The sequence below is a fragment of the Plectropomus leopardus genome, chromosome 11 (genome assembly GCF_008729295.1).
Source record: "Plectropomus leopardus isolate mb chromosome 11, YSFRI_Pleo_2.0, whole genome shotgun sequence".
Lineage (NCBI taxonomy): Eukaryota > Metazoa > Chordata > Actinopteri > Perciformes > Serranidae > Plectropomus > Plectropomus leopardus.
This window is the reverse complement of record NC_056473.1, coordinates 19,954,382-19,967,035: the sequence shown is the minus strand read 5'-3', so window position 1 is coordinate 19,967,035 and position 12,654 is coordinate 19,954,382. Positions and strand designations below refer to the sequence as shown.

At 44.8% G+C, this 12,654-nt stretch overlaps 1 protein-coding gene across 1 annotated transcript in view; it reads left to right on the top strand.

The window, feature by feature from the left end:
• Positions 1-10,538, top strand: part of LOC121950080 (cat eye syndrome critical region protein 2) — a 43,525-nt gene extending 32,987 nt beyond the window's left edge. Inside the window, exons 9-19 of the mRNA XM_042495992.1 lie at positions 503-653; positions 1,619-1,748; positions 1,838-1,875; positions 1,968-2,059; positions 2,199-2,325; positions 3,089-3,471; positions 3,687-3,836; positions 3,984-4,788; positions 5,332-7,375; positions 7,873-7,940; positions 8,958-10,538. Of these exons, the coding sequence (XP_042351926.1) occupies positions 503-653; positions 1,619-1,748; positions 1,838-1,875; positions 1,968-2,059; positions 2,199-2,325; positions 3,089-3,471; positions 3,687-3,836; positions 3,984-4,788; positions 5,332-7,375; positions 7,873-7,924 (3,972 nt within the window). The 3' untranslated portion in view covers positions 7,925-7,940; positions 8,958-10,538. The remainder of the gene's footprint in view (positions 1-502; positions 654-1,618; positions 1,749-1,837; positions 1,876-1,967; positions 2,060-2,198; positions 2,326-3,088; positions 3,472-3,686; positions 3,837-3,983; positions 4,789-5,331; positions 7,376-7,872; positions 7,941-8,957) is intronic.
• The last annotated feature ends 2,116 nt before the right edge of the window (positions 10,539-12,654 follow it).

Sequence of the window (12,654 nt, the reverse complement as noted above, 5' to 3'; positions counted from 1 at the left end):
GTCATGGTTGCCATGGAGACAAAAACAAATACGCATGGGGAAAGCACCTGAGGTTTTCATGTAGATTGATATTGTCGCTGTAATGAAAAAGCTGTATTGTCATTGTAAACAGTCCATAAAAAATCAGTAAAAAGAAAACTGTGTTTCCTTACTTCATATTCTTGTAATAAGTAAACAAATGTCAGTTACCTATATGAGAAATAAAGAAAAAGAAAATGGTTACAATAATCATCAGTTTAAAGTGATCAATTTGACTAAACCAGATGTGATCATTTTAAGATGTTTCCACCATACATACATTTAGGTTTAATGAGGTGTTTTGCGGTATTTTAGGGTTTTGATGTGTGAGGTTGTTTCAGTACATTACTCTGTGTGTTTTATGCACAAGAATGATGCAGATGAAGGAACCTACTTTCCATATATTCATTACAAGCTGTCAATGAGTCCAGAGTAGACTAATGTGCTTGTGTGTGTGTGTGTGTTTGTGTGTGTATGTATTCAGGATAATCTGAAGGCCATAACAGAGGAGGAGAAGAAGAAAGATGAAGAGCTGGACAGGCAGGTCCTGCTGGCTGAGCAGCGACGAGAAGAGGAAAGACTTCAGCAGGAAGAACAACAGCGAGAAAAGATGGAGAAGATCAAAGCTGTGGAGGGTAAGATGGATGGCTACACAGATGGATAGAACACAAATGGAAAGACTTCTGTTTCTGAAAAAGTACCCTTATTTTAAGATCTAAATAAAATCCCTGAGCTGCTGCAGCACACCTGCGAGTATATGCAGAAAGGTTACAAAATAAAAATGAAGCTTAGTGCCAAAAGTCAAGTATTAAGAAGCAGCAATAATTTCACATTCTTTCATCAGCAACCTGTCTGCATCAGGTGGGGGGCCTTCGCACTCTTCTTTCAACTCCGTGATCAAGGGCAGAATTGATTGTAAAGGGCACCCCCCACACACAGACTTTCACATTTCCATTGCTGTGGTTCGGCTCGTAACTGCTTAAAAATCTGCTGTAGCATAGCAGCACTGGAAGCTCTGTGATTTATGTATAGTACACAGAGACTGTGAGAGAGACTGTGAGAGGGAATGTGCAGGGCCTTTAATCACAGGATCACTTCTCTTTTTCTCCCCCCCTCTGATGTCATCTGTCAAGGGTTAATGAACTGCTGATTGTGCTTCAGTGGAGGAGCCTCATTAATGTATTATAGATGAACAGCAGGACCTGGCCGGCTCTCTGTGTGGGTTGCATATGTGGAATCCTCCCTCAAACCTCTTTAATCCACACGGCAGGGGGGGGCGGCTGGCCTCTCATGTTAGCAGATAAAGCAGCGATACATATGCACTCTCTCTGTTCTTCTCTTTTGATCAACTCGGCCCAAGAAAAGATGGCTGACGAATCGCTCTCTTTCTACTTATCCAAGCTGACGTGGTCTCTGATGACCAAGGCCTGGTTTTCATTGACTCTCCTGACAGCCTTAGTGGACAGCAAGTGCAATTTCAACTGTAACTCAAGAGCCTGAAAAAGCAATTAAAACAAAGTTTGCCTGCAGCCTCCTGACGCTGATGCTTTTTTAATGTTTGTGCCTCTAATTGCCCCCTGTATTTGTCCTTCTCTCTCAGAGCGAGCAAAGAGGCGGAAGATGCGAGAGGAAAGGGCCTGGCTACTGTCTCAAGGAAAGGAGCTGCCACCTGAACTCCTTAACTTGGAGCCGTCTTCTCCTGTACACAGAACACGCAAGAATAAGTCATTGTAAGATGTTGTTCATTTGACCCCAGATTTCACTTGACTCCAGATTTCATGCTGATTATTTATAAAATGTTGTATTTTTGACATTTCAGCTATGAAATTGATGATGACTACACTGCTCTCTACAAAGGTATGCTTACTGAGCATTTACTCAAGGCTGTTGCTTCATCTTGATCTGCATTACTTTTTGTTCTAATGTTTAATTTAATCTCTCTTCCATAGTGCTGGAGGTCTTGAAAGCCCATAAAGATGCTTGGCCTTTCCTGGAGCCTGTGGATGAATCCTACGCCCCCAATTACCATGAGATCATCCAGGTACTAAACACTTGCTAACATGTAATGTAAGTTAGGGATGTTGTGTTTCTATGTGTGTGGTTCACAATTCAACTAATGTATGCAATTACAAATACTGTATTACTTGAAAGATTTCAATTTTATCTTCCAATCCCTTCAGTCTCCCATGGACCTGTCCACCATTGAAAAGAAGCTCAATGATGGGGAGTACATTGCTAAAGAGGAATTTGTTGCTGACGTGAAGCTCATGTTTGAAAACTGCATCGAGTACAATGGAGAAGACAGCGGTAAATGAACACACATGCACGATCACAAACCCTCTCCGGCCCTGCTTCCTCCATTAAGAATCTGGCTTCAAAATCCATTTCCGTTGGTGTGTGTTGTGAGAAAGAAGTGCATATATGAATTTTTGGGGTGGGAGTCAGGGGGTGACAGTGGGAGAGAGAGCAAAAGAAAAGGGGCCGGACTTAGTGCTGTGTTGGGGCCGGGGCCGGGGCAGCCTTGACAGTGATTAATGAGGAGTGATTGAGCTGTGCTCCAGTGCTCAGGGGGATCTGAGCCCTGCAGTGCCAGAGAAACATTCCAGCCCCTAAGCCCCCTGTCTGGAGCCATCCATCCAACTGAATACTCTCCCCAGGGACAGGGGGAGGAGAGTGGTAAGGGGGCCCAGGGTGGAGCAGGAGAAGGAGGAGGAAGGGGTTGGAGGAGCAGGGGTCAACCTACGCCCTCTGACCTGGTCAGTCGGCCAGCGCTGGGCAGAGAACAGAGGAGCAAGTGTGTGTCTATGGGTGCACATTATGCATATTTGCCGGTAATGTTAGAGTGTGAGGGAATAACTAAGAGATGGAGTGAGGTGTAGTTTGTGGGTGTGTGCATGTGAAATATGGGGGAGTGACTTTCAGCATGCAGATGAAAAGCCATTATTTGAGTGCACATGAGTGGATGTGCAACAGGTATGTCTTCTAATGTATGTGGTGTGTGGAAGATGTGTCAGAACATATGTCTTTTATGATATGAGCATAGATGATGTTTATATTTGCCCTTCCCCAGAGTACACGATCATGGCAGAGACTCTGGAACGGTGTTTTAGCCGGGCCTTATTGAAACACTTTCCATCAGAGGATGGCGACACAGATGAGGAATTCCACATCAGCGGTGAAGACAAGGAGCGCAAGGACAAAAAGCGCAATCGTGGCAGCAGTAAACATTTGGGTCCTGAAAGTCTAATCAAAGCCACTGAGCAAGTCCAGCGTAAGCGCAGCTCCCAAGGGGGCAAGGGCGGCACACTGTCAGAGGAAGAGGACAGCAAAGCAACACGACCACCTCCTCCCCTTCGCTGGGCCAATGGCCCCCCTCACCCACACGGCCTGCCACCTAGTCAGCAGCACATGCATCAAGGAGACATTAGGGGCATGTACCACCCAGGGCAGCAGGTAACCACTGAACAACTTTGCTTCCTTTTTTTTTCTAAAATCTGATGCACCTTGACTTGTCACCTATCCTCTGGCCTGTCACCGTAATTATCTTATCAACTTATTGTGTGATATATGGGCATGACCTCAATCATTTTGCAGACCTTGATATTGCCCATCGTGTTTACGTGCATTTTTGTTAATGTAAGATTGAATTCTCGATATTATCTTAACAGCTCCGTCGGCCCCCTGGCCCCTCTGGTCCTCATGGCCCACACATGTATGGCCAAAGAATGGCCATGAATCCCCGCTTCGCTTACCCAGCTCACATTCCCCGGCATGGAGACCCCAGTTTGAACCGTTTACCCCACAACTTTAACATGCAGGTATGCAGACATAATTGCTACTTTCTAAATTTAATCACAACAAAGTTGTAATTAAGATTGTACTGGAGGACCACCTTTCTCTGCATGCAGTCTACTTATGTCTTGTTCCACTGATCATAAATTGATTTTTTTTTTCTCTTTTCCTAGCATCGCATGGTTGAAGGACATCCCATGGGTCCTAGGTATCCAATGGTCCCAGATCATAACCAGCAGCAGCCTCCACACCAGCAGCAGCACCCCTACATGGGCCCAACTCATGGCCCGTCTTTGGGCCCACGTCCGGTAGGCCTGCAGCCTGGTCCTCCTCCTGAAGCCAGCATGTATCCATCCCACCACCGTCCAGAGGGCCACACCATGCACTCCATGGGCAACAGATTCCCAGGGCCAGAGGGACCACCTCAGCACAATTACCCAGGCTTGCGGCCACCCGGTATGGGCCTATCCAACATGTGGACTGGTATGAATCACCAGGAGAGACAAAATGGGATGCGCATGCAAGATCCCAACATGGTGAACCAGCGCAACTTTAATTACGGTGGAGTACCCCCTCCAGTGGGGCATAAACCATGGCCGGAAGCTGCTGGATACCCCCACCCTCCTCCCAATGCCCAGTATCAAACGTCTGCAGCGGTGAGCTCCCCGGGGCCCATGTCCTCCCGTCCCCCTATTCCCCACCCAGACTCCTCTGGCAGGACACGCTTGGCTTCCATGCTGGAAAGCCCAGAGATGCTGGCCCTGCAGCAGCTGTCAGCCTCTTCTGGACCCCCTGCTGGTGCCCCTCATCAGCACATGGGCAACTTTCAGCAGCCTGGGCCCCCATCAGGAATTGGCAGCATCCCAGCTCACCCCTCTCAGCAGCCTCCCCCTGCCCCTGAGGTTCAGCTGCTGCGTCCTGCTAGAGACAATGGGCCAGACAGCCAGCCTCCCCAACAGACAGACATGCAGCCCAAAGGTAGACCTGACCTTCTCTCTCCGTATTTCACCAGCCGTCTATATTCTGCATGAAGGAACCCAAGCACAGTCTAACCTTTTTCTGCACAAGTGCTCTTTCTACGCTGCAGTGTCTCATTTTGTTAATCAGCACAGCCCCCATCTTTGCCCTTCCTCTGTGGGCTTTTTACAATTTGATTTTAATTATCTTTCACAGTAAGTGGCAAATTGAATATTCATTAGTTTAGTGAAATTTCATGCGGGTTGCTCTAAGGGAAAAAAAAGAGACGGCGTGTCGTCAATTAAGTTTCACAAGCACACTTACAGTGTGTTTGCATTCTTCTTTTAACGGAAAAGAACAGGAAATGGGTACTTAATTTGCTGGTTTTGTGTTGTTGATGTGATTGTTATGGATCTTTTTTAAAAATCTTTGACACAGTCCACAGCATAAAGCTGTGGTATTGACTAACAACCTTGTTCTTGTAACAGCAGGTAATCAGTGTTGAATGCTGCTCTCCTTTCTATTATTCTTTTAATGCTTACATTATATTCTGCATGTTAACAGATTCAACATCAGAGGCTGCCAACTGCATTTCCACTGAAGCGTCATCACATAAAAACACTGTTTCAGTGAACCAAGAGCACCCATCTATCCAGAGCCCCACAGAACACCACCCCAGGCCAGCAGAGGGAATGCAGAGCCCCCCAGCCTCAAACTCGGGCAGATCACAGGAGAATCCATCTGGACCAGTGCTCCCACAGTGTTCAACAGAGGGCCACAAGGAGGAGGGAGATGGCCAAAGACAATCTGCCAGCCACCATCCCATTCAACACATCGGTGCCACAACTGTTTCATCCCATCTTAACACAAGTACCAACAGCTCCACTGACCCTAATCAACCCAGCCACCCTCAGCATTCACAGAACAGTCCGCAGCACAAAGCTCAGAGCCCCACACTTCTTCACCAGAACGCACCGCCACTGCATACTGCAGCAAATCAGAATTCTACCCAGCCAGTGTCAGAGAGCAACTTGTCACACACGCAGCAAAGTGAACATCAGCAGAACATCCAAAAACAGCAGCAACCTCAGGCAACACAGAGTACCCCTCCCCAGTGCCTCCCTCAGAGCTCCCCCCAGCAGATGACTCAGAGCTCACAGCAACTACCGCCTCATCATGCCCCCCAAAACATCTCTCCACAGCGTCCTACACAGAGCAGCCCCATGCATGGGATGCCACTGAGTGCCACACATGGAGCCCAGCCTGGACCCCCTCAGCCAGCTCCTCTCACCTCCTTGCCACCCAGTCATCCTACCCTGCTGTTACCCTCCCAGCCTAGCCCAGCAGACCATGGGGACCAACGACCTAGTGAGCCGACAAGTAGACCCGACACAAACGGCACTGTCGTTCCTCCACAGCACATGATGAAATCTGGGCCTCCAAATGGTGTTTACAAACACCAGGCATTTAGCCCCAATCACCATCAAACCCGGCTGGTGGGTAGTAACCCAGGTATGCAGGCTCAGAGAGGGCCAGCACCTGCTCACAATCCAGCCATTCCTCCTCACTCCCAAGGCCAGGTGAATGGAGCCATGGGTCCATATGGTATGGGGAACCATCCACATCCACACTACAGCCATACAAACATGACCCGACCCATGCCTCCCTCTGCTCACCACCCTTATCACAACCAGGCCATGAACCCCCTACACAATCCTGCTCAGCACCCCTCCTACCACCAGCAGGGAGGAACTGCCTACCCCTACCACATGTCAGGACAACAGCACCCTCAGGCCCACCCCAACATGTACCCACCTCATCAGTACCAGCAGCAACACTACTACCCACAACCCCAAGCCCAGGCCCATAACCAAGCCAACAGTAGAGGCAGTTACCCTCCAGAGGAGTGGCATCGGTCTCATTATCAGCCTCATCAGCCGATGCCGCCCAATGCCTACCTACCTGTAGCAAGTGCCAGAGGGAACGGTCAGTTGAAGGAGAGCAGTGTGTCACCCCTGGGCTCTGAGGGCTCTGGTGGGGCTAGTTTGGTGTCTCCTGGCCCTGCATCTGAAGTAGGCCCACACCTTGGAGGCCCAGAGGAGAGAAAGAGTGAAAGCAGGGAGCAGGCCAGCGGTGGCAGCCCAGCAAAGCAGGCTCGTACAGAGAGCTCAGAGCGACCTGAAAGCCCTAAAGAAATCCTGGACCTCGACAGCCATAATGCCGCCGCTCGCCGCCGCAGCACCCAGCCACCTCAGCAGCACCCTCCCGCCTCTGCTGCACACATGGTGTCTGGCTTCATGTACGACCCTCGTGCTGTGCACCCTGGGATGCAGAGAGGTGGCGTTCCTCCACCCCACATGATGTTTCAGACTCATGGAGATGGCAACAGAGCCCCTTACCCTGGCCAGCCATACCCAGATCCTGGACGCTATGCCGCCCAAAGACCTCACCCACACCTGATGGAGGCTCTGCAGCGACCCCAGCAGCTGCCTTACTCACAGGGTCAGACACGCATGGCCATGTACAGACACCCTCAACCTACCGGGCACTTCCAGGGCATGATGATTCAGCAGAGAGGCCTGGCACCAGATCACTTCCTGCATCCTGGGTAAAATTATTAATCCAGTCTTTTGAAGTCTGGAGTCTTACATTGTTATTCTCTCTGTAGTCAGTATGAGTCAGTATTTTTCTATTGATCCATATGCTTTTTATACTTTAACTTTTGTCTATTTATTTATTTGACCAAAAAAAAGCACCTTGTTTAGCTTAAATTGGGCTAGCCAAACATGATGCACTGTCCTAATCAGTGTCTCCAGCTAATACACTGTGACCTGCCATTATAATGTAATTGGTCATATATTCTTGTATTTTCAATGGACCACAAGTTTCTTTTTAAACCCACATGGTGTTGCTATGATTTATCTGTTCGGACAAGCAATTTTCATACTGGATTAATTGGAGTCCTTTATCAACGTGAAATGCTAAACGTTTGCAGCAACTCAACCCTACGAAATTTGTGTGCCTTTTATGGCGGGCCCCGCAGTGGCAACTTGACCTTTTGAGTGTTAACAACAATGGTAACAACATTTTTTTTTTTGGTCACAGGCAACAGATGATGACTGCTCCAGGTGGTCCCAGCAGTAAACAAGGAGTGTGACATGTGCCATATCAGAGTGAGTAAACATAAAATTTCACACATTAGTCTATATGTTAGAGCTTTATCTCACAGCTTCCAGGGCTTTGCTACTTTAGCATTTTTTTAATATTTCTTTGCAGTGCCTGAGGTGGCTGTTCCTAAGATCATACTGCTAAAGGGCGTTTACACAGCTCCAAAGGGAACATAACACAAAAATGATACAGTGATGCAGTCAAGCCATGTATCATGTTGTGTGTCACAGGGTGTCTGCAAGTCCTTAAAAAGTCTGAAAATGTCTTAAATTTAATTTAAGGCCTTAACAGTAATTTAATAGTCTTAATTGATTTTGTGAAGTCTTAAATGACAGAAAAATTTGATCTAATTTTATTTATCCATCTTTTAATTTCTTTTTGCCAAAAGAGTTATTATTGCTAATCTTTTAACCTACCTCTGAACCTAATACTGTCTTCTTACTTTATACTGGCACTTAACTGTATTCAAAATGTATATTACTCTAACTCACTGTAATAGCCATATTCCTACAGAAAACCCCCTGTAGGACTACATACAGCATATACCACTTACCTCACTTTGTATTATTGTAATATTTTTATGTCTTTGGCACTTAAGAACATTTTGGTTTTTCAGTTGCTTCTGACACTCTAGCTGCTGTAATGTGTGAATTTCCCCAGTGTGGGATTAATAAAAGCTTATCTTGATATTTACCTTCAATACTTAAATAAAAAAAGGTAATATTTGTCCAAAAATCAGTCTCCAAGTTCAAATTAAAAATGACTTGTTAAGGTCTAAATGTGCTGACCTTGTAGATGTTTAACTTTTTATGCTCCCATGAACGTTTATTCGAATACCTCCACAGATGTGACATTTCGGGCCATAGCCCTTCGCATAAACATTCATGGGAGCATTTACTAGTGTGTGGACTTTATCTATTCTTTGATGTCTGTTTCTGCTTTGTCCAGCATCTAGTTTTTATTACTTTTGGATGTGCGCGCTGCTTGAACTTTTCTCTAACTAATTCCTCTTCTCATTTCAGGCTTGTTTTAATCAAAGAACATCTGGACGAAGCGGTTTGCCAAAAGGAAGTATATTTGGACATGTAGAGGGAACACTTTGCTCCACTACATCTCTTACAAATTTTCTTAAACAGGATGAAAACCTTTGGCTCTATTTTACCCACCACTGGATTTGAAGATCCAACCAGGCAGCTGGTTTTAAGATAATGATAATAATAATGTGAACTGTTATTGAGCCGTGGAGAGCAATTCTTTTTTTTTTTTTTTTTGCCCTTCTTTTGAACTGGCAGGGATTCACTGACTTGCTCAACGTCACTTGACCATGGTGGTGTCTTACCAACATGAGCATTTGAATTAGCAAAAGGGCAGTCTTTTTAACCACTAGGCCAACCTGCTCAACACAGAGGACCCTGCCTTCAAGATCACTGGACAGCCCTCTCCTCTGTGCGCAATTGAAATATGAACTCAGTCCATCTAACTTGTCCATCGACTGTAGTGCTTGACGGAGCTGTTAATCTACTGACAGAAAAGACTGTGATGAAGACAAGAGGGACTGTTGTTTTTACTGTTGTCTGTTTCTATCTTCAAACTCAGGTGTAGAAAAAGGAGGTACTATGAGACTGTCTCCCTGACCCTGTCAACTCACAGGCCCCTTGCAATTGCCTTGGTTTCCGTTGTGAATGTATGTGTGAATGTGTAGACAATAGGGTGTGTACAGCAGATTAGCTGCATGTAAAAGGACACAAACACTGATCATTTGTCTGAAGCATAAAATGTCCTGAAAAAAGGCCCATTTACTGTCCATATTCACCCAGCAGTGTTTCTCTAGTCCTGGAGTAACACACAGTATATGCATCTTTCAAAGCTGCCTTCACTGTCAAGAATGTCTTTGACAAGTAGAGAGGGACTGGTTAATTGTATCCTAACTCTCTGTTCTGCACTATGGATTTTGTTAGTCTGGACATCCTGGAATCGAGTGGCCTTGGATAGTCTTATTTTTAGTCATATATGTATGAAAATATATCCTTACCTCTTGTCCCAGTTGGGTAACTTTGTAATAATTTTTCCTGCTACCTGAAAATGCACATAACACAGAACAAACCCATCAAATCCTGCTGTTTTTTAATGACATTTGTTGCATTCCACCTAGAAGTGTGTACTTTCTTCGTTCATTCATGGCCCTGCCCTTTGCATGGTTGCTTCTTTTAGTGCTTTCTCTTCCCCATGTCAATACTAAAGGTATCCTCAGGGTGTACAGTTTCTATATACGGGTATTTTTCTGATTATTTGAAGGAGGAGCAGCATAAGGAAAATTGGACTGCAACTGTGTCAAATCAATCCACCTCATGTGAAGAACTACACTTTATAGGGTCTGTGTTAATTGTCCTTAACATTTGGCTTGTCATACTGCCAACCCATTGAGCCCCCACCAAACCCATCATTTTCATCAAATTTGATTTGAAGTTAGATAGATTGAATGTTAGTTATTCTACATTCCTGTTTGTCATATAGTTAGTCATCACAATAGAGTGCCCAAGGGATGACGTTTTTCTGTAGGCCAACCCGGAAACTAACTTTGCCCTGGTTCCCTTGTCAAAAAGCCTATGGGATTTCTCCATAGGATTTTTGATAATTACAGAAAATAAGCTCTGTGGTAAACAAACGTTTATGGTACTTGCACAGTTTGTTAAGCAAGATAATCTTCACAAAAGGATTTTTGAAGCATAAATGCAATTGCCAGCATTAAAAACCATTGCTAGGCTAAAACGAATTACCTATGGTCACGTCGCCACTGCTACGGGGCTGTAAAGCTGTGTTCAGTGTGATGACGTTCTGTAGTCTCATTTAGCCACTTGTTAGCAACTTACCTTTTGTAAGTGGTGTATTGACTGACTTATTTTAACTCATAGAACAAAATTTGAGAGTCTCTCCAGCTTGTGTTAACCACAGACCTTGTTTCAGGCTTCTAACCCAAAACCCATTGGCTTTCAGACGAGGGAACTGCAGGTGTTAAAAATGCTAACAGATTTCCAGATTTTGGGAATCATTACTGGGGTTCTCTTTTAATTTGGGCTTTCTTCTGACACGTTTTTAAGTGCAACCAATGTATTTTAATCATCCTGCCCCCTACACCTTATCATATCCATGTTGCACCTGTGAACCCCACTTGTGCAGTTAAATGGTGGCAGCAAATGAATCTACCTCATCTAGCCAGTCGGTGGCATCTACTGAGTCCCTCCAACGTCCTCTCCTGCTCCGCCAGACTCAACCAGCTGATGATTTTAGCACCACTTTAAGTTTGTAGGCTTACTGAACTGACATCAAAATTGCATTACAATTCATGACCATGGTGGTCACAGGCTGCTGTGTCAGATTATGGTGCTGAATGACACTGGCAGGTGTTCTGTAAAAGAAGCGATTCTTGAAAGTGTAAACTATCTTTGCAATGGGACTGCACTTTCATTTTCAGTTTCTTCCATGGAGTATGATGGACAATATTACGTCACATTGGAAATCTGTAAATTTGTCTTAAGTTGTACAGATTGCATGCCTTCCTGCCTAAAGGTTGTTGAAACTAGACACAGTAGGCAGAATTCCAGTCTAAGGTCTGTGATAGACTGCATAGAGTTTGGCAGCATTATGGGTTTACTATGATCCTTAATGCTAAGGAAATATTTGAGGAAGGATGATGGAATGTGCTAGAAGCTGTGACAATTTTCTAAATGTGTCACGCAAAAGTTGCTATTTTGTTAAAATAGGGAATTTTCTGGATATTTAGTGGGCCTAATAGGGCCACTTTGGAGGTAGTGTGTTTACTTGTGCTGTCTAATGTATGAAGGACAGCATTGATTTTAAAGGTCTGAGGTTGGGATCCTGTCTTATGCTGTACAGATGTTGTGTGTGTGTGTGTGTGTGTGTGTGTGCGTGTGTGTGCGCGTGTATGTGTGTATGTGTGTGTGCGTTTTTGTGTGTGTGTGTGTGTGTGTGTTTGTGTTTCTGGTGCATAAAAGCGACACCAGACGATTGGAAGTGTGCATTCATCTCTCACTTTTACTCTGCCGTCATCTCTCTGCACTAGTGAAAACCATTTAGACGTGATTAAATGTGAATCATATTTATTTTTTCTTTGAAGAATTTTTGTACATTTTTGGACTTGTTTTAATATAAATGTGGTGTATGTTTCATTTTTTTATGTTGTTTTTGTTGTTTTTAAGCAGTTGTCTTTTACCTCAGTAGCAAGGTGGCATTGAAAAAAAAGACCTGTACGTTTTAATTCTTACGTGACATTTACAAGTTCTTATCTGACTGACATAGATTATTTTGGAAATGGAACAGAGTATTTTCTATACTGTACATTTCTTAGAAATAAATCACTTTTCTTGAACAGGGGTCAGTTTTATTATTGTTAATTTAAAAAAAGAACATCAATAAAGGGAAAAAAATAAACTTGTGGTGACATCACTGTAACAGCATATCAGTGTAAAACCGGGCCATGCCCCTCCATAGTAATAGGGCATGTATCTATAATCTGTTAAAGAAACTGAACAGCTAAAAGTAATGAAATGCAAACAGACAAAACAAGAGGGCCTGTGCAAGACAATGCGTTAATCTATTGGAGCGCCTCACGCCATCGCTTCCAATTAGTGCTGATCCTCTTGACGAACACCCTCCACAGATTGTGTGCTGCTTTGTTTGACCCTTCTCATGTCTGCAGGA